General features: G+C 49.3%; 2 protein-coding genes across 2 annotated transcripts in view; one reads left to right on the top strand and one right to left on the bottom strand.

The window, feature by feature from the left end:
- Positions 1–2,465, bottom strand: part of SZT2 (SZT2 subunit of KICSTOR complex) — a 56,761-nt gene extending 54,296 nt beyond the window's left edge. Inside the window, exons 1-4 of the mRNA XM_035537898.2 lie at positions 2,404–2,465; positions 2,203–2,328; positions 1,919–2,092; positions 1,411–1,581 (exon numbers count right to left, since the gene is read on the bottom strand). Coding sequence (XP_035393791.1) covers positions 1,411–1,581; positions 1,919–2,092; positions 2,203–2,328; positions 2,404–2,433 — 501 coding nt within the window. The 5' untranslated portion in view covers positions 2,434–2,465. The remainder of the gene's footprint in view (positions 1–1,410; positions 1,582–1,918; positions 2,093–2,202; positions 2,329–2,403) is intronic.
- Positions 2,465–12,087, top strand: MED8 (mediator complex subunit 8). Its single transcript, XM_035537899.2, has 7 exons — positions 2,465–2,535; positions 4,618–4,736; positions 5,791–5,935; positions 6,614–6,754; positions 7,170–7,251; positions 8,208–8,456; positions 11,613–12,087. The coding sequence occupies exons 1-7, from the start codon at positions 2,530–2,532 to the stop codon at positions 11,675–11,677; spliced, it is 807 nt and encodes a 268-aa protein (XP_035393792.1). The 5' UTR covers positions 2,465–2,529; the 3' UTR covers positions 11,678–12,087.
- Positions 12,088–21,429: the final 9,342 nt, after the last annotated feature.

Raw genomic sequence — 21,429 nt, 5'->3', positions numbered from 1 at the left:
AAAAAGCTTAGATCAGACATTACAGAAAAGGCTGTGAGACATGACAGAGGGAGCCTGCCACCAAAGGAACTCCCTAAGCTGGCAGGAATGACGCTTGTATTTACAGCGACTTCGTACAGGCAAACCTCTGCCAAAACTAGGTATCACAAAACACGGAGGCAAAGAAGATGCAATGTGTACACAAAGAACTCAACAGACAGCTGGGACATTGCACATGATCCACATTCCCGCAGCACCTCATAAAACTTGGGAAAGTAAACAATTACAATATAGATGAGTTTTCTTGGATGAGTGGTACACCTATATGCCTTTTCCACCACAAAAGGAACACACAGCTTCTCCACTTGTACCCACAAATTACAGTCACCGGTCTCATACAAGAAATGGGTCTTTAGAGAGATCTGAAGAAGAAAACCATAGCCACTTCAGTGCTCAATTTAGTGTAAATACAGGAGGTACTGAGACAAAGCATGATGACACCTGAAGGAGAGCTGGACCAGAACACAAAAACATCACTAGCGAATCAGAAGACTCTCACTATGCTTACTTTGGTAGCACCTAAGACTGAAGCAAGGGCCCTTAAAATAAATGCTCTTCAAGCAATGTACAAACCATTCAAGCCTGCAGACTGCCCAGAAGGCTTGAATAGAGGTAAGCCAGGGGAGAGGGAGGGAGGAAGCAAGAAGAGATTTACAGGCTCTTCCTGTTGCCACCCACTTATTCTGGTTTTAGCAGAGGAACGAAACACACCATCAGAAATGTGAAAATACTGGGAGGTGGAAGGAAGCAACACAGGGAGGATAAACTTCAAAAACCCCTACAGGCACTGTAAACCAGACTTCAATTTACTAAACAGACCTGCCCAGGCTCAAGTAAGTGTGAGATTACTGGGGCTGGCTGCTCTCTCCACCAAGGAGAAACACATTCATACCAACGCAAACAGAGAGCAAGATTTGCCAGAAGAGAAAATTATCATTGAATGAAGCACTGCTACACACCTGGAGCTAGCAGACAAGCTTTTAGGCACACCGCCTCTTCCTGAATACTTCAAACTAATTATAATAGGCCAAAAAGAATTAATCAACAGAGATTTAAAAAACAACAACAACCATGCAGTAAGCATGAAGGAAAGATGCGCTACGGCCTAACTCAGAGAACGCTGCCTGCAGGTGCCTTCTCAGAAGGGCCCTGCTCCCCCAAAAGAGACTCTGCTTCCTCCCAGAAAAGAGAAGTTGCTCACCTACACTTCCTCATCGCCCCAGGCTACACGTTTTAATGAATCAAGTCTACAGCATCCTAGTTGACAGAGCCCAGCTAACAGATGTCCCCACTTTCCTCTGGGTTCACAGGAAAGCAGGGCAGCAAGCTACTTGCACACCGAGACGCACCAAGGGTGAGGCCGAGTTTTACCTGATGGGACTGGAGGCCAATGATGGAGGAGTACGCCTGGATAGTGACAAAGATCTCCGGCTGATAAATGATGTCTGAGCCAGGAATGCGGAAGGGTCTTAACAATCCCACCAAGCACCGAGAAAGGGCATGGAACACTTCGTCAAAAATGATCTCCCCCGTTGAGTCATCCTACGGGAACAGAGAAATGAGGCAGCTTTTGCATCTTCCAGGACTTTCCATCTTGTTGTCCCCCCACACGAAGCCAACAACAAACTGTCTTCTGCAGCAGCAGCTGCATTAAAACGACAGCTTCCCGCAAACCGCGGGCACACGCGTGGCATTAGGCAGAGAAATGGAGCTGCCGTGGGGCTGCCTCACTAGGAGCATCACGTACCTTGCTCCTAGGGAATAAGGCAAGACCCCTGCAGAAGCGGAGGCTAACACAGAGGGGAATAAGCCTGCTCAGCAAGGAGACTGCTTCTCCTTTTAAGACACAGCACCCCAACAACCCAGCCCCTGCACTCACCACGATGCCCGTGGAAGGGCTCAGATCGAGCTCGATCACGAAGCGGTACTGGCGGGCCAGGAAGGTGACGCGCGTGGAGGGCACGAGGAGGTAGGGCCTGGGCTGGACGGGCTCGTCCGGCTGCCAGCCGTGGGGCAGGATGCTGAGCACGTCCAGCTCGTTCTCTGAGTTCGCCTGCGGCGGGGGGGGGGGGAACGACAGGCGAGGGGGGCACCGCGGTGAGACGGGGGCCAGGGCCTGGACCTCCCCGTGCCCGGGGACGCCCCAGCCCCGTCCCCGCTCACCAGCTCGGGCTCGGGCAGCGCCCAGATGACCTGGTGCAGCCGGCTGAGCACCCAGGCGAGCCGCACGTTGCGGGAGATGCGGTAATCCTTCTTCATCAGCAGGAACACGTGCCCGGCCTCCTCCACCTGCGGGGATAACCACGGCAGCCGCTCGGACCCGGCCCCCGGCCCCCTTCGCCCCTCGCCCCCCGCCCCTCTCACCTCGCCCTCGGCCCTCTCGGCGGCCGCCATGTCCGCCCGGCGGCCCGGCCCCCCGCTCCCCGGCCCCGCCGCCTTCCGCCATGACCCGGAAGCGCGGCGCTCCCCTAGCAACCGGCCCGCGCCGCCATGCAGGTGAGGGCCCGGGGCCGGCGGGGACGGGACGGGGACGGGGGGAGCTGGGGTGGGAGAGGGGACGGCGACGGGGACGGGAGGCGGAGGGCAGCCGTAGCCGCAAGCCCCGCTGCCGTTCGCACTCCCTCGAGGCTCGGCCCGCTGTGTTGTGTCAGCTCGCGGAGCGGCGCCGCGCGCGGGTCCCGGCCGTTTTCCCCCCTTTGTTTTGCCACACGCGGCGCGTTTCGCTTACCCGCGCCGGGTCCCAGCTCCAGCTCCCGTCCCGCCGCGCCGGCAGGGCCCCGAGCAGCCCCTCCCCGAGCGGCACCTTCACAGCCCCGGGACGAGGGCACGGTGGTGGCGAGGTCCCTGAAGTCCGTCGCACCCAGATCCCAAGGGCTTTGGAGAGAGCCTGCAAAAGGAGGAGGCCGGGGTCCCGCAGGTGCCGCAGAGCGATGTGTGCGGTGGGATTTAATTCACCCTCCTGAGAGCTGCTGGGATAAGCACCGGTGATCACGGAGCCGCAGAATCACCTAGGTTGGAAGAGGCCTCCAAGATCACCGAGTCCAACCTCTGACCTAACACTAACAAGTCCTCCGCTAAACCATATCACTGAGCTCTACATCTAAACGTCTCTTAAAGACCTCCAGGGATGAGACCAGGTGAACTGTCTTGGATGTGTACATCTGTGCTGAAAAGGCCAGGAGCCAGTAAAACGCTGGCTCCTGGCCCAACTCATAGTGCAGTGTGTGGTTAGTCTGCTCGCACAGACACAGTGCACACAGTGCACGGGAGCAGTTGTAGACTCATTTCTTCAGTTCAGCCAAGAACTGATGGGCCCCGTCATAAGATGGAGAAGAGTTGTAGTGCTGCGCTCCTGAGGTGTAACACCCCCAGTCTGCTCCATGAATCCGCTCCGTGAACAGGGAGTGGATTTTAACAAAATTGACTCAGCCGTTTCTTCTGAGATGGCTAAGTGAAGTCTGATCAGCAGTTTCTAAATAAAAATAAAGCCTTTATAGTCTAGCTAGACTATAAATTAAGTAGAATAGCTTTGTGTTCTCGTGAACGTGCAAGATACTTAAAAGTCTCTCCCATGAAGCTCATGCTAGTTGAGTTTGTTTAAACAGTACAACGACTAACCCAACAGCAAGCATGCAAGCAGCCTGAGTCACCCCATCTGCTTTCCCAATCGGCATTCCCTTTCCATTATTTGATTGCTTTGTCCCACCCTCTTCATGGATTATTGTACAGTGCCTGACTTACATTAGCAGTTCATTAGGGCTGGGACTTTAATTACGTTTTGTGCAATTCTGTTGTATGAATAAGTAAGAATAGATAAGGTTTTAGAAGGTTTTTGCAAGAGTCAAAGATATGACGTGGTGTCTGTGGCAACAGATCACCAGACACCCCCTCATCCAGAGAGAAAGGTTATTTAAGCGGCGTAGTCCAGAGCAAAAGGCAGGAGGTGATCTTCGCACGTGTCCAGCTACGTACGGTCTGTCACCTCACTGCTTCCCACAGCTGGTAAGGGACAAGTCACATAGGAATTCCCAGTTTTTTAGCAGCCGGTAGTGGCACTAGGGCATGAAGAAAGTAAAAAGTGAGGTTAAGGGTAGAAACTGGAATCTTTAGGCCCCAGACCTGATAGATACTCATTCTGCAGATGGCTGTGCTGGGTGAACACATCACTGTGCCCGCGTCTGCTGTCAGCAAGGGTTCAGAGAATCCTAATCTGCTTTGAGCTGGGTTAGCATAAATAGCGCACAAAGGTGGCGTGAGCCAACTTTGATGACTTTGCCTGATGTGGTAAAAAAGCAGATGGAAGAGAGAATGTCTTCACCATTCTCATCTAAATCTTAAAAAGGACTGCTAGCCAGGGCTTGGCACAGGTACGTGCCTCTTGCCTAAGTTTTCTTCCCAAGGAGACATGTTCAGTGTGAAAATACAGTATTTTTTTTTTCTTCAGGGTCTCTATTTCCTTCCCCTGCAAAGGAGTTTCTCTTGAGAGATTGGACTATGGATGCATGTGTGTGGATCGCAGTGGTCCTTGGAGAGGTGTTAAGCTTTGTCCTCATCCCTGTCTTTCCTGCCTTTTCTTAGAGAGAGGAGAAGCAGCTGGAGCTGACCCTGGAGGCGCTCATCAGCCAGGTGGCTGACCTGAAGAACTCACTGGTCAGTTTTATCTACAAGCTGGAGAATGAGTACGACCGGCTCACGTGGTAAGGCATCTCACGGAGACAGGGCACCCCTGATCACTGCTGAAACTCTTCCAGACTCTGCTCAAAGGACCACAGAGTATAATTAAAACCCACAAGCCTATTGTCAGTAGGCTTAAATTTGCTTTTCACATTTCTACTGGAGGAGCCACTAAATGTCTTCCACCAAAAAACAATTGAAATCCATTTGTTCCACACTACGCAGTAATGGTCGTGCCAACACCCAGGGAGCTAGGCACTTAAGGGAGCTAGTGAAGATGCTTGCATCTGCAGTGAATGGAAACTCCTTGGATAAAATATCTTTAAGACCCACATATGCTGTGAAATGAGCAATCATTCTTTCTGCATTTCTTGACCTTTTTGGCTTTCTCTGGCTCTGAAATAAATTGAGTTCTTATGCTGGTGGTTTGCTGCTTCAGCATGTTTTACCAGACAGTTTGAGAGGCTTGCAAGGTGGCATTCTCGTTCTGATGGAGCATAAGGATGATATATCTGCAGATTAATAACCTGTGCAGCATCTTAGGCAGTAGCTGCCACTGAAGCAAAGTGTCACAGGCAGTTAGCATTAATGTTGCAGAAGGAAAGAGAGGTGATGAATTCCCCAGAGAAAACAAGCTGAGGGGGACCTCCTTGACAAGATTATCAATTATTTTCCTTCATTATCCCCTATGCTGGATAGCCAAGCTATAAATACTGTCTCTCCTGGCTGTATTGCTTAGGAGCTAAATTGTGTCTCAGACCTTGCTTTAGAATTTTACTGGGAGAGTTAGTGATAAGAAAAGCGTTGCTTCTGTGTATGTTACTGAATTCCCAAACAACTGCCACTTCCAGTGGTACTTGTAGTGTCCCTGGGCTGTTTGCAGCTTTGTGTATAGGGCCCGGGGTTTGTCCACATCTGCACACTCAGCCCTAGGTTTTACTCCTTAATGTCCGGAGTAGACTGATTGGAGAAATAAATATGTTATTTCCTCACTTCCCAGACGTTTGAGTGAGGAACAGATAAAAGCCATCTGTGGTATCTGTTTGCGTGCTTTGTCTTCTTTATTTGCTTTCCCAGGCCTTCAGTTCTGGACAGCTTTGCATTGCTCTCAGGACAGCTGAACACTTTAAATAAAGTGCTGAAGCATGAGAAGACCCCACTACTGCGAAACCAGGTTATCATACCCTTAGTGCTGTCTCCAGACCGCGATGAGGAGATCATGGTAAGAAACTCCCCAATGAGTGTTGGACTCATTGGAGTACTACAATGTGCTTATGGACCCACTTCAGTTTGCTATTCCTTGCGCTTGGCATTCCTCAGCTCTGGGTGTAAAAAAATAAAAGGTGATGAGTAGTTCTGCCTTGGAGCTGCTTTGCTCGGGGGCTTTCACCTTCCGAGACTTGCTCTGGATATACTTTACAGGATGTGCTCTTCATAAATGCTGTATTTTCATAAAGTCAGGGACAAAGGAGATGGTGTCTTGCTGTGCAACTGGAAGGCCTCCTTGCCATCTCCTGATTTCCTCTGCCGTAGCTGTGCAGTTTCTGTTAGACATCTGCATCTGGGTTTGCACTAATTGTTATTTGACCAACACGGGGTGTGTTTCAGAACCTATGGCGTGTGCCGGCAATATTTGTTCTCTGCTCAAGTAAGAAAACATTGCAACTGATTGTGGCCGCGCTGGCAGGCAGCAGGTGGGATTGCAGACCGCCGTGGGTTGCTCTGACCAGACACAGTACAAATTCCTAGACAAATGGTTGAAACTTCCTCACGCTCCCTAGTCAGGGTTTCCCCACAGCATGCAAGCAGCCTTGTTCCATGGCCTGTGCCCTGGTCTTGAGCTCTCTGAGTGCTTGGCTGGAGGAGGAGGCCCTGAGCGTGGCTTGTCCGACTATTGCAGCGGCAGACGGAGGGGCGCGTGCCCGTGTTCAGCCACGAGGTAGTGCCTGACCATCTTCGAACGAAGCCTGACCCCGAGGTGGAGGAGCAGGAAAAGCAACTGATCACAGATGCAGCTCGAATTAGCCCCGATGTGGCACAGGTAGGTGAAAAAGAGTTTGATGCTTCTGCCTCTTAGCCCTAGGGCACAAATGCCATTTAACTCTGTTCCCTTCACTCTTCTGTCTGACAGTTATCTTTTTTACTATGCCCTTTTCTGCCTGAGATTTCTCCAGGTGACCTTAGCTGAGGTTTGGGTTCCTTCAGTCTCACAAAACAAGGGTATCCAGCCCACTGCCTGCTCACAAGAGGTGCCATCAGACCAAAGAAAGACGAAGGCTACCCCACCCCCATACTGCCCTCCTGCATGCGTTGGAGCTGGGCTCTCTAAGCTTTGCTAACGAAATATTTATGTTTGGTTACACAGACCCTGGGAAGAGAAAAATTGTTAATTTACTTTGTTGACTTGTACTGTGGTGGAAATATCCTGGCAGTTACTGTTGGTTTCCTTTTTGCAGAAACAGATCCAAAGTCTGAACAAAATGTGCTCAAATCTGCTGGAGAAAATCAGTAAGGAGGAGCGGGAATCTGAAAGTGGAGGTATGGCACTGAGGTGGGAGTGGGGTGCAGGATCCAAGCAACAAGCTTGAGAGATGGTGGCAAAGTAGGTAAAGCAGAGAGCCTAAGGCATGGGAAATGCAGGTTAGCACAGACAAAAACATTCAGGAACATGCAAGAGTGGCTGTCCTGGAGTCCCCTCATTGGGAAGGAGTCCTGTGGGTGCACGGAAAGGAGTAGGAAGTTCTGTGAAATGGAAAGGAGGAGCAGCTGTAGAAGCATACCTTAGCGTCTCCCCAAAACTAACATTTTTTTGGTGGAATGTTGTATACATGTAGAAGTGCATTCTTTGCAAAGCAGCAGTTAGAAAATTGATGATGTGGGTATATATGAGGGGAGGCTGCTGAAGGCAGGTCTTCTGCTTAATAATGGCCTGCAACTCACTGCTATGTCACTTCTCCCTTCACACAGAGAAATGATAGCACTGTTGCAGAGATGCGCATGATGAGTCCTGTGTTGCTGAATCCAAAATTTTCTAAGCAGATAGCTCAGAGCTCCCAGTATGATAGGGTCACTGCAGGCAATATGAGACTCGCTGTCACAGTCTAAATAAATGTTTGTGGAAAACAGAATGTAAGAATGTTAGCACCATGCTGCTGCTGAGCCTCAGAACAGGGATGTTGCCATTGATTATTTAGAACCTAATGCTTGTTACCTGCTGTAGGATTCAGCATGGAAAATAGTTAGTGGAGTTGGCTTCTTCTGACCTTTTTTGAGCAGCATGCGTCCAGCTCCCAGTGGAGAAGCTCTTGGAACACCACTGTCCTTGGACTTTGCAGCTTCTTTGGCCCTCCCAGAACTCTTGTCGTACAACTTGTTAGAAGCTGATCTCTGTTACACACAGCAAACTGTCAGAAAAGTAAATTCAGGACAAGCTATGCTAGTTTTTGGACTCAACTGCCAGAATGCTCCAAAATCTTTTCTTTATTTTTCTACAGGATTACGGCAGAACAAGCAGACTTTCAACCCTGCAGATACCAATGCCCTGGTAGCAGCTGTGGCCTTTGGGAAAGGATTGTCAAACCGGCGACCCGCTGGCTCTGGGGGATCTGTCCAGTCAGGGCAACCAGGAGCTGGTGCCATCATTGCAGGGGCTTCGGGCATGCAGCAGGTACCAATGTCAGGTGCACCAGCTCAGCAGCAGCCAATGCTGGCAGGAGTGCAGATGGCACAAGCAGGACAGCCAGGTAAATATGCTGCATATCTGAGAGTGATTGAAAAGCTGGGAGCAAGAAAGATAAATGCAGGTGCAGAGATCCTTCCCCAGCCACCTTTTAAATATAACTGAATAAGAGGGTCCTTTCTAGCCTTAATAACTTAAGCCAGGTTGTAACAGTGGAGTAATACCTGCTTCAAATTGGCTCAGAGCTTGAAGTAGATCCCAGTCATTCAGCTTCATAACTCACTGCAATACCTGTTTAATAACAGAGTTAGTGAACATAGGCTTTAGTATGGAGGGAGATCACAGTGTGGTTTTGTAGGGATGTATGCTGGGGATTTTGCTGTCAAACTAGATTTGAAGGTAGGGAGTAAAGTAGAAAAGTTTGATGGTAATGAATTATTTAAGGTAGGAAAAAAGAAAGATGTCTGTAACGAGCCACAGAAAGATTTCATATTCAAAGTAACTTCACTTAATTATAGTAGGTTACATTAAATAGAAAGTGAAGCACAATGAGCAAAAGCAATTTGTCTTTACATGTCCAGTACCTAGACTCTAACTTAGTTGCCTGCATTTAGGAAATTAATACATGATATAACAGTTTTGTAAAAACATTAAGTAGATGTTCAGCTGGGGCTGAAAATGCAAACGGAATGTAAGGAATTACTAGGAGAGGAACAGAGAAACAGAATATTGTTAGGCCATTATATAATTCCATTGGGCACCCACATCTGCAATATTATGTGCAGTTCTGATCTCTTCTCTGCAAAAAAAAGTTATAGAATTGAAAAGGATCAGGGAAGAGTGATAAAATGGCTAAGGGTCTGGAGCAGCTTTCATTGGAAGGAAGACTTCAGAAAGTTCTGGTAGTTCGTCCTGGGAATAGCTACTGAGGTTAGGTTGGGAGTAGGAGGAAGAAAACATGAAAGCCTGTAAAATCCCAAATTGTGTAGAGGAAACGAATGGGGAATGATTACGCATGATTTCCCATGAAACAGAAGGATCAATGAAAGTGCACTAATGAGAATCCTAGCTTGTAGGTTCAGAACAAAAGAGAGACACTTTTCTGAATACTAGATAATCACACCGTAGAGCACATTGCCCAAGTGCGTGGTAGACATAGAAAGTTTATATGGAATGGAAAAGTAAATTTCTGGATGAAAAATCGGTCAGTAGCTAATAATCCTGAAGACACCATCTCTGACTCAAAGTCCCTGAGCTACAATATTGGAAGCTGAGGGCGTATTTTGCAGAAGTATCACTCTAGGCTTGCCCTGTTCTGGTATTCTTCCGTAAATGTCCCCTGCTAGATTCTGTCAGAAATGGGTTTGGCTTGGGGGACTTGCAGGCCTAACCCTATATTGTCATTCTTGTGTTCATATTAGTGGCGATTTTGGATATTGGATATTCTAATTGGTGTTTTTTTGCCTGCATAATGACCATGTTGTTTAGAAATGAACTTGAGCAACGATATTAATCCTAAGTTAATTGGGTATTTATGTAAGACTAGAAAGTAATTTCCACTGTAATTTGGAAACAAAGAAGCCTCCTGTGATTTCTGGCTGCATACCCACAAACACTGTCTCCAGGATGGGAAGACATCCCCCCTTATACAGCTTCTGCACATCAAGCTCCATGTGCTGGTAACGAGCACTTGTCCAGCCGGTGTTACCAGGGAGTTCCGATTTGATAAGAGCAGCTGTACTGTTTGGCCAAAGGTCAATCCCCTTATCCTGGTCCTGATAGTGGCCCACAGTGGAGCCTGGAAGAGTACAAGAACAAAGCGTATCCTGACAGGCACCTCCAGCAGCTGTTCTTTAGGCAAATTTTAAGCTAGAGTTCGGTTTGAGACCAGTGGGTCCAAGAGCCATCAATTTCTGCAGTTCCTTTCTGAATTACAGTTTTGACTCCTGCAAGGCTGGTGGCAATGAGTCCCACAGCATTACTGCATGTTTTGCTTTAGAGAGTTTCCTTTTTTATGTTTAAGTCTTTTACCGGATAATTTCATTGGATGCTTCCTCTTTACCCATGTACTGAAAAACAGTGAATAATCACTTTAATTCACATTCATTCCTCAGTTACCTTCTCCATACTAGTTTTCATTTTTTGGAATTCTGTCATGTTCTCTTCCCTGCGTACGTCTTTTTTTATTTTTTATTTTTTCCCAGCTAATGAGTCCTAATCTGCTCAATACGTCTTTGTGTGAAAATTTTAATATATCTCAGACAATTCTCGGTCACTCTTCCCTGCACCTTTTCTGTATGATTTCAAGACTGGGAGGACCAGAACCACTCGCAGTTTTCCTAACGTGGGTGAACCATGCGGTCCTGTTCACTCTTCCTTGTGGACTAACATCTAAAAGTATTTGTCTGCTGATTATTAGGTAGCACTAAAGTGATGTCAGATTACCTGCCAACTCATTGCAGGCAACGATGTGCTTTGGATGTGTTTGAGAAAGGTTAATAATCTTTTTTGTGTTTGCTAGTTATTCACCAAATCTTTTCTTGTCCTGCTGCACTACAATTTCAATTCTCAGAAATTAATCTTTTTTTTTTTTTTCTGTTCTCATTTGAGCACACATTGCACTTTCTGAAGAAGTGCTGCCTTTTTTATTTTTCTGATCATCTTAGTTTTGTCTAGCCCTGTACACTTATCCTGAGCTGCTAGGATCCCATGTGTGATTGGTGTCAGCAAAGAGTAATAATGCCCAAGAGTTGGTTGTGGTTAAGAGAAATTAAGAGACCTGAGAGGGGTTTAATAACGCAAATATATGCCCCGACTACAAATAACGCTACATGGAAGGGGATACAGCCTGTTGCATTTGTCTCTCTGAAATGAAGTGGGGATCAGTTTGGTTTCTTATGTCAGGGCTGTTGGTAACAACTTCTATCAAACTGAAGAAGTCCCACACTCCTGTAGAAGTCTCCTGACAAAGAGAAAAGCTTGTTTAAGGTGGAACAAGGATAGAATTGGTAGGGTGACATGGTACCTGATGCCAAGGAGATTTCTCAGCAGAGAAAAGTGCTGATTTATGAGAGAGAGTGGTCGTATTAGGTCAGAAGCTGAAAGATGCTGTAGCTCATAAGCCTGATGTGGTGCCTGGGGTGGAAAAGGAAAAGCTTTGACAGGACAGCAAATATCCTTTCTTATAGCTGATTTTGCACTGCTTGTTTTCTTTTTCTAGGAAAGATGCCGAGTGGCATAAAGACAAACATCAAATCTGCCTCAATGCATCCGTATCAGAGATGAGCCAACATGAACCAGACCCAGGGAACAGCAGTTACCAACATTGCTCCTGCTGCAGCTACCACACACGGATTCCTTTTCGGACTTCTGAGTTCCTTCACACATCCATACACCATATCCACGGAGCTGGGAGTTACGGCACCGTTCCCTGGGTTTTATTTAGTGCTGGGTGGCTTGTATGGAGCTGCTAGGAGCCATGTCTCCTGGAGACAAGTACTCAGTTCAGCCAGAGCAGCTTTTTTTGTAGTAGCAATCCCATTTTCTTCAGGTCTGGCCTGGAGTGCACCTACCCTTTCTTGATACAGAACATGAAGAGCTGCATGGATCACTCTGCTTCTTGTTTCTGTCTGTTGATTCGAGATGCTCCTAACTGTACTCCCTGTTGTTGAATAAAGACCTTGTTCTGCACACTGTGAGACACGCGTCCATCTCTTGGGTCACAAGTAGTCTTATTTCCCTTTGGGTGAGGCTATAGAGCAGCTCTGATCTGAAATAAACAATAAATTTTAGAGGCTGAGTGCTGGAGCTGCAGGCTTGTGTGTGAAGAGCTGTTATGAAGTGAATCAGCAGAGTACAAACATAAGTAGTAAACATCTTGTTCTTTGTAAACCCATTACAACTGTTCCCCGGAAAGCAAAATACCGGCAATGACTATTTCAGGACCCACAGCAAGAAGGCAGCATTTCAGGAACAGAAGCACAGAGCTTTTGCACTCTGCTGCTGCTGCAAATCCCAGCTGGATCTGATTTCACTTCCATAATTCCCTGCTTCTGCGTTCCTATAAAGTTCTGAATTAGCCAGGCCCTGAGATCTGACCATTTCTCTTCGGAACCGGACGTTGTGAAGCCATCCCTGTTCTAATTTCGGCCCTTTAGCTGTAACATATAATCTGCTTAATGGAAGATTCCTCTGTGAATTAAGGGTGGGGACAGATGCCTACAGAGCATGTTAGCACATACTAACTATCCAGAAGAGAGCCATCTTGCCTCTTGCTGCTCTTGCCTGGACTTCCCCTTTGACTTGTGGTGAAAGCCCGTGCTGTGCTTTACTCAATAGCATCTGTCAGCAATCTTAAGGGTGAGGAAATCTCCACTCAGCAGATACAGCCTGCAGCTGCTCCTGCACCGCTTGCCTCTGAGCTAATCAGATCCAGCTTATTTGTGGAGGCTGTTCTCCCAAAATGAAAACTTCCATAAAACTGTGACTAGGGTAGCTGTCAACCCATTTTGGTGTGCAGAGCCTGGGCATTGTCCACTGGAGTTATGGACACTAATGCATTAAAACCTGTTCCTCAAAGAGGTGCTTTGCTGAGTTATTCTTTGTCGCTGCTTAGAAGTAGCCCGATGTTGTTGAGGTTCTGCAGACGGCTTGAAAAGCACTGCGCTGGGAAGTAGAAAATTTAACTGGAAGCGCAGCTTGTAAAGATAAGCAAAGCGGCTCCATTACAGACGAGCCCAGCTACGTGTCTGCAGCAACATCCTCCCGGCCAGGCTGATGGGGCTGCGTTTTGCCCCCAGCGAGCGCAGCGCTCGGGAGCTGCTGACTGCTGCAGGGAGCTGCTGGGAAGGCAGGGGCATGCTGCTGGCCCTGGTGTGAGGGCTTGGGGCAGCGCCGGGAGCTGGATGACGGGCTGCGTGTGCCCTGCGAGGGGCTGAGCGCCGCGGGGATGGCTGTTCCCTGCTCGAGCCCACGCCCCTGTTTAGGCTGGGAAGGAAGGCGGAAAAATGTCAGAGGAACTCGTGCCAGATGCATGGCGCTCGTGGTCATACGCAGAGCCTCAGCTCTGGGATGCTGCTTTGCTTTGTCCCCCAGCCTGGCTTCCTTATAAAGCTAAAACATTTCAGGGCTGGGGCAGCCTGGGACACGGGCAGAGCGTGGCTGCCTGCCACCCGCGCTAACCTGGCTCTCCCAAAAACGCCTCCAGTGGGGCAGGCCAGACCTTTCACACACTTGGACAGGAGTAAGGGAAATACAGGCAGGGTTTTTTTTTTTTTTTTCCGTAGATTATAGAGCTGGGGAGGCCGGCAAGCTCGCCAGTGTAACTTCCTGTATGACACAGCCTGCCCTGAATTAGTTCTTGTGTAAATCGTTGTTAGGAAAACAGTTGATCCTGAACTGATACAGCTCTGCAGTGGCTGGTAGGTTGTTGCAAAGGTTAATTTTCTTGACTTATTGCACCTGATGTTGAGGCTGTATTTCTTTAATTCCCTTCAAGCTGCTGGATCTTGGCCAGGGAGTGAGCCCCTGAGTTCTTAGCCCCATGGAGAGGAGGCTGGATGTTATACTTGAGCCTTCCTGATCCTTTTTTACAATAAACTGAACTGATGGAGATCCCAGAGCCTTTTGCTTTAAGGCATTTTTTTTTTCTGTTTTCCAGCATTTGGCTCTCATCCAAATATTTTTATGCATTTGTGTCCTCTGGGACGTGGGACTAGGACACGCTATTCTAGCTGTGGGAATGGGAATTTCAAAGGCAGACTTTAACCCCCCATCCAGTCGCTGACAGTGCTCAAACGTGGAAGCAGGGAACAGGAACAGGCCTTTCACCCACAAAGTCATGCTGGAAATACATGGTCCACTGACTGTCCCTGTGGCCTGTAAGTCCAGCGGGGTTTCACCATTCCCAGTCCACCGTATCAGAATAAAAGCACAGCCCTGCATGGCCAGGGCAAAGCTCTGAGCCCCGCTGCCGCAGCAGCCCCAGCAAGTGCTCGGGGACTCGTTCTCCCCGCAGCAGGCGATGGACACCTTTTGCCCTGGGGATCCCGAAGGCTCCATGTTGCTGCCGTGCCCCTGGCTCCCGGGACGGCACACTTTACCTGTCATCGCTTCGTTTCCTTCCAGGCCATCAGCTTTACTCCATTTAGCATTCCCTGATAGAAGCACGTCGGTGCCAATTCCCCGGGGAGCATCGCCTCTGCTGCCTCGCGCCCGGCCAGGTTGTCAGCAGCTTGTTCCTTGAGCGCTGCCGTCCCAGCCAGCTCTCCCCCGGAGATTTAAGGCTATACGGTGCCAGAAGAATTATCATGTTAGCTTGACAGGTTTACTGTCTGATGATTGGTATTTATATTTTTCTGCTTTAAGCGTTTATTGATACGATCACATATTTTTCTGTCATTATTGTGCATGGAATGACTGTCGAATAGACACACCTGTTTACAAGGCCATCCTGTTTACTTTGCTAAAATGCTGGCATAACATCAGCTTTCTTGGCCTCTGGAGCTTCTCCAGTCCTCCTTGTCTCATTGAATGTCAGCATTTTAATAATTCATCCATATATTAATTTAGAATACGTATATATGTTTAAATTTAGAGATGCAGGGTATGTGGACTTTCTGTATTTTTACCATTTGCCTTGTGTAACCGCTGTTGAACATCTTCCTGAGTTCCTGTCAGAGTGGAAAGTGTTTCACCCTTCTGACAGGAACACTTCATCTGGCTTCCTCCCGGGCGCAGGACCGGGGTATTTATTGCCTTTCCTTCCTGCCCAGCTCACGCCGGTCCCACCGCTCCCACCTCGTGCCGCGTTCCCCGCGGCCTGTCCCGCTGCCCTGGGCTGCTCCTCCGCTTTGGAGGGGTTTGGGGAGGTTTGGAGGGGTTTTGGGGAGGTTTGTCGGGGTGCCTCCTCTTCCCGTGACCTCTCCGCTTTCACTGAGCAGCACGGCCGACATCTGCCGCGTGTTTGTTCTCCTGGCCCGTCCCCAGGCGGAGATGTGCCCGCAGGTGTCTCGTTTTCATTGAAAAAGAAAACACAGACTTTTTTTTTGTTTGGTTTGTAACCTGCAGATCTTTTTATGGAGAAGGTGAGGTACGTAAGGTGAGCGGAGATGTGACCGAAACGGCCAGCGGGATGGCCGAGGGAAGGGAGCCTTTGCAGGTCTTTACTCCCCATACCAAAGCCATGGCAGGGACCCGGTGTCTGTGGGCCTGGAGAACGTTTCTGGTGGCTGGGCTGAGGGAGTCTGAGCGCTTCTTTTTCACTGAGAAGAAACACAATGGTGTGTGTGCTGCCAAAACGCAACGAGCCAAGTTTTGCATCTGCATCACCCTCAAAGCAGCTTCACCTGCAGCTCACAGAGGCACAAACACATGGTCACGGCAGCAAAATGAGCTGGAAAGCAAAAAGCTCGAAAACTGCTCGTAAGCCAAATGCACAAACTGAGGGAAAATGGCTGAGAGGTGGAAGCAGGAACCCCAGCCGGGCTCTCCTCTCCCCCCAGCTCGGTGGGGGATGTGGCCCCCCGTGAGCTCGGTGGCCCCGGGAGAGCCAGGTCCTGTCTAAGTGACAGCCGGTGTCTAAAAATGAATACACAGGCACTTTGGGAAAATCCCCCAGAGCTCTGCCTTTCAACCGAGTGCAATAAATCTTCATCTACCTCGGAGGTAAATGTTACCGCTTTGTGCCTCACATAGATGCTGTGGTGGTAAAAGCATGCTCCTGAGGTGGGATATTTGGAAATATTTGTAATACGTGCCGTAAGAATAGTTCAGACTGATGTGGCCCCGCAGTGTGTTTATTGTCCTTACGACACTGTAGCTGTCTGGCTGGATCCACGAATGTTGCCTTGGTGGAAACCTGCACTTAGATATTAATAAAAACCTTCTGCAAAACATTTGGGGGCAATCCTGCACACGAGGGAATGCCGAAGGCCTACGCAAATTCTGTTGGCTGGCCTCCTGGAAGGAGAAGCGTTTGTCTTTTTTTTGTGTGTGTGTCAATGTGGTTTTTATTTTTATTTTATTTATTTATTTTTTTTTAAGAAAGGAAATTACTGTGTGTATTTTTCTGGCGGAGACACATACTTTCCACAGTCAGGGGATCAGGAGCTGGTTCCTGCAGTGGCTCTCTTGTCCCTGCTGCTCTGATCCTGTCCCTGGTTTGCAGGTTCGCTGTGAGGCTTCTCCCTCTGCTGCCTCCACGTCCCAGCAGCTTCTGCAGCACACCAGCGGTGGTGCTAAGGCCCTGCTCTGCTTTGTGGCGTGGCAGCTCTGTTTCTTCTGAGCAAAGACTGTGCCCCAGTGTCGTTTTGAATTTTTTTTTCATTGAGTGTTTACTGGCCAATTTTGGGGCCAAAGGGGCGTCACTGCTGCGTGATGGGTGTTATTTCCTTGCGGAAGCTGCAGTGTTCCCAGGATGTTGCTGGTCTGACCCCAGACCTGTCCCTGCAATGCCTACTGCCAGGCTTAGGCAATGCCAAAAAAAATAGCAATAGACCTCGTGGCTGTGCTCCAACCCGTGTTTTGAGCTTGCAGCCCCCTCTCCTTCCCGTCTTCGTACCCCGTATTCTGTGTCTTGCCTGAGATCGAGTATACAATGTTTGTCCCTGTATACCGTGCAGGCATGAGGACACCCAAGGAAGCCTGTGATGTTCGCCAGGAGCAAGACTTTTTTGGAGAGATGAGCATTTGCAAAAAGGAGGCTGCTACGTTCTCTGCCCACTATCTCGGAGCAGTTTACTGCATATCTCTGTTTCCCTCCTGGTTATATCTGTCCCTTCAAGGGAGGACGGTTGCTGCCAGCTATCTGGGAGAAACACTGCAGACCCTCATGGTGGGAGCTGCCCTGCTGCTGCTCTCCTCTGTCCCTGTGCCCCTGGGACCTGCCAGGCAGGTGTAAGAGCCCAGGACCTGCCATGGGCTCTCTTTTTCTGAATTTGCTTTTCCTCATCTCCCATCGTGGGTCTTGAGGGATGTGCTGTGCCGCTGACTGCACGGGGGGAGAACGTCAGAAGCAGAGAAGATGCCAGGAGGGCTGGGGAGGAGAGCAGCCACCGGGGAGCAGGCAGCGACCCCCACCAGGCTGCAGCCCGGACAGGCAGGCAAAGCCCATCCCGGGCCGGAGCTCAAACACGGCCTCATTTCACAGCAAAACAATCCCTCTTTGTGAGGCCTGTTCTCCCAGAACAATCCCCCGTTCTGACAATGTCCTTTCTGTGGCTTAGTCCCCGCAGAGCGAGCAGCAGCGCGCTCAGCCCGACGCCTGGCAGCTTGCAGCAGCGCCTGCCCGCAGCCCTGCGGCCCCACGGCCGAGGCGCAGCACCCAGGACCCCTGGGGGGCCAGCCAGCCTCCTCACGAGGCTGTGCTCACTGCAGGTAAAGGCAAAGGCTTCCCAGGAAAAGCTCCGGCACAGCTGAGGGCACCTGAGAGGTGTTTTTTCTTCTGGTTTCATTCATTCCATGGAGATGCTGCAGCATGCGTTGGGAAGGCAGCCCTGGAGCATGGCATAGGGGTGGCAGTCACCACATCTACCCATAACCCCAAACACCCGTTGGGAGTGGAGGTGTTGCCAGGCTTTGAGGAGCAGCTCTCAGGCTCCAGGCAGTCTGGGACGGGTTGCTGGAGCCGATCCACCGCTGCGGGCTCTAAATCGCAGAGACAAAATGAAATGGCTTCAGAGAGAAAGGGAGATGCTGGGGATGAGCAAAGCTGGGGCTTTCCCATCACCTGCATTTTCTCTCTTCCTGACCATGAGCCCGTGAGACAGCTTTGGAAGCTCCCTGCGACGGGGCCGTTTTTAGGTTCCTACCGGGGGCAGAGCTCGCAGAGCTGCCGCAGTTTCCTGCTGCGGCGCGCTGCAGGTGGACACTCGTGAAGGTTGGCACTGGCAAGGAAGAAGAAGGAAGGTGTTTTAGCAGGTCCGGTGACTTCTGGCATGTCCATAGAGGGTGTCACGTATTGCTGGAGTCATGTTGGCAGCCTGCGACTGGGGCGTCAGGGCTCACGCCAGCGAGGCTGCTGGCTTTTATGCAGCTGATAAACAGTTCTCGTCATGGCAGGAAACCGCAGTCATGCATGTTGCCCACCCCGGCCGGCAGGCAAAGTTCAGCAATTAAGCACAGCAGGGTGAAAGTCTGCCATCAAAGCACCTGAGCTCAGCCACCACAGTGCCCACAACCTTTGCTTTTGTCTCACAGGACGCCTTGTGCCAGGTGATGTTTTAAAGGGAAACTACAGCGCCGTGCTACAGCTGGGATCTGAGCGGGGTCATTTCATGTCTGCTGCCTACAGGAACGGCGTGAGCTGTTTCCGGATAGCTTGAGGGGCTTCCAGGCACTTGGGATTCCAAGGCTGATGGTATTTCGTTCCTCTGGCCAAAGGGAAGAGTGCAGCGCTGTCAGTGCTGGGGTAATGGGCCTTTACTGCCAGGGTGATGTAATCAGCACGAACAACAGATGCAGGTTTGCACAGATGAGTCACTTAATGTTGATAACAGCCATGGAAGGAGGCAGTGTATCAGCCTGAGCGCAGCCACGCACGCGCACTGGGCATGGCCTATCTGCCCATCTGCAGCTGTCGAAATCGTGAGTGGGCACTATGGCATTTTGTGGTCTTTCAGGCTCCAAGCAGTGCGTATGTCTCCGCTTTTAGTGACTATGAAAGCCCTGTTTTATTTTTTCAGTAGTAGACAGGTGATGTAGGAGCATCTCCTTTTGGGGCTCTCAACATAATCAACTTCTCATTTTTCATCTTGGAGTTACAGAGAAAGTGTGCAGCAATGATACATGACTGATAGTGCTTTAGGGTCCAACCTCAGGAGAAAGGGAGAAGGGTTAAACCACATTACAGAGCCAATTTACATGCAGGGTTTCTATTGACTGCATGCACAACGCCTGGCTTTTCAGGATTAAAAGGAAAAGGGCAGGAGTGAGACCTGGATATCATCTTTTCAATCCCCAATTAGGTACATGAATTTGCTAATTATGTGTGTCAAAGACCACTGAAGAATAGAGAGCCAAGAGTACCTGTGCTTACTTTTTACTGAATTCATCTTATCTATTATCATTTAGATTTTTTTGAGTTGAATTATGTCAATGTTTTTGCCAACAAGAAACTCATGATTCAAGTTTTGATTATTAAAAAAAAATCACAGCTATAAATTCAGTGAATGATAAGAAAATATAAATGTATTGTATAAATCAGACATGAGCTAGAAGATACTTTAGGTTCTCAGAAAGCCAAGATCTTGAGAATTTCTACCTCTGCAGTAAAAACTGAAAAACTATTAATGGAGAACATCGACTGATCTTAGCGCCTGGAGAGGCTCACACCCCACTTATCCCCCCCAGCTGCAGGGTGACTCTAAGCCAGTTTTCCAGACTGGCAGGAGCAGAAAAGGTGAGAGACTTTGCTGTTTCTCTCACCAAGAAATCGCACCAGCATCTCTCATCACATACAGACGAAATTGTCGTTACTAATCCCTAAGGTCATAACCCCTCACTGAACTTCATTCCTATTTTATTGCTTAGTTCCTCCAGACCTTCCCATCTGATAGTCTGATAATCCTCTGTGCTGAATACCTCCATCTTTGCACCTTCAGCAAGTTACATTAGCGCACACCTGCTTTTTGCACCAAGACGGAGCGAAGAGGAGAAGGAGAGCCACATCTGGCTCTGCAAGAGTGAAGGTAACAACCGGTGGATGGCAAAACAGAAAGGCAGAGCGCAGAGACTCACACCCACGTCCACCTGAATGGACTTCCATGCTGAGAAGGATCAGCAGTCCCTCACTAAAGCCAGTGGAAGTGGTGTGCAGTTCTCCCAGATAAGCGATGGAGGAAGAAGCCCAAATTCTCCAGAGCCGGTGCCCGGTGTGCCTCAGCCGGGCTGTATGCAGCCCATGCTGCTGCGAACTAGAGCACGACAGCCAGGTTGTTTCTTGAATTGCAGGTGAAGAGTTAATGACCCGCAGGGCTTTGCCCGCTGCAGGAGTGGTTGCATGCGTGTGACACGATCCTCTCTGGTTCGCACTCCTGGCTGCTGCCAGTGACGCGCTCGGCTGGCTGCAAACAGCCACTCTCCCGTATTGCGAGTCACGCAGGCAGGGTTCCAGATTAAAGCAGATTATCCCTTTATAAAAGTCTCTCTCCAGACACTCCAGGAATATCAGCCTGTGCACGACAGGCCATGTCACTCTATGGCTTTGTCTCCTTCATCCTCACCAACCTCATTTTTTGAGGGATTTTCTTTGCTCTGTGTGCTCATGCTACCCCGCTCCCAAAGAAGCCAGAAGGCAGGAGCTCCAAAACATGCAGCAGATTAACCAAGTCCTTGCTGGAGACCTGTCCCCAAGGGTTAGGAGTGGGCTCTGGATCCCTCCAGCCAGCCGTAACTGGGTGCTCTGGTGCACAAGGGTCCTTGCACCTCCTGGAGCTCCTGCCCTAACTGGTGCAGCTCTGGGGACGTCGCGGGAGAGGGACTGCAAGGAACTGCAGACACCCACTGAGCATGAGAAGTGCAAATGACATGCAGACAAGGGCAACCCATTAAGCAAATGACCATGAAAAGGAAACAAACAAACAAACAAACAAACAAAACTAATAGAGGAGAAATAAAATGAAGAAATATATTTGCTGTGTTGGAGAACTGACAGCACAAACAGAAGATGAGGAAGCAAGGGAAAGCTAAAGAGCAAATACCCCACAGGAATAATGGTGGAGACGGCAGACGCAACAGGGAACTAGAGTCCAGGACTGAGAGAGAGGAGAAAGAAATTTAATTCAGAGTAGAAGACAGTGACCTGGAAATTTATTCCAACAGCAGGAAGAGGCTGGGCTGTGCAATTTGGGGCTCATTGTTAGAGCCTGACAAGCCTGCCAGCAAGGGTGGATCCAGAGGAGAGAAGGAATGCTTGGAGAAAGCTCTGAGATGTGGGATACAAGGCTGAAAAGTATCTGGTAGGGAATGGGAAGGCATCCAATGGTGATCTCTCATTTCATGACAAAAAAACAGCAAGATTTCCACTTTGCTGGACCAAG

The sequence above is a fragment of the Cygnus atratus genome, chromosome 8 (assembly GCF_013377495.2).
Source record: "Cygnus atratus isolate AKBS03 ecotype Queensland, Australia chromosome 8, CAtr_DNAZoo_HiC_assembly, whole genome shotgun sequence".
Classification (NCBI taxonomy): Eukaryota; Metazoa; Chordata; class Aves; order Anseriformes; family Anatidae; genus Cygnus; species Cygnus atratus.
The sequence above is the reverse complement of the archived record's forward strand: the minus strand, read 5'-3'. Positions and strand labels throughout refer to the sequence as shown.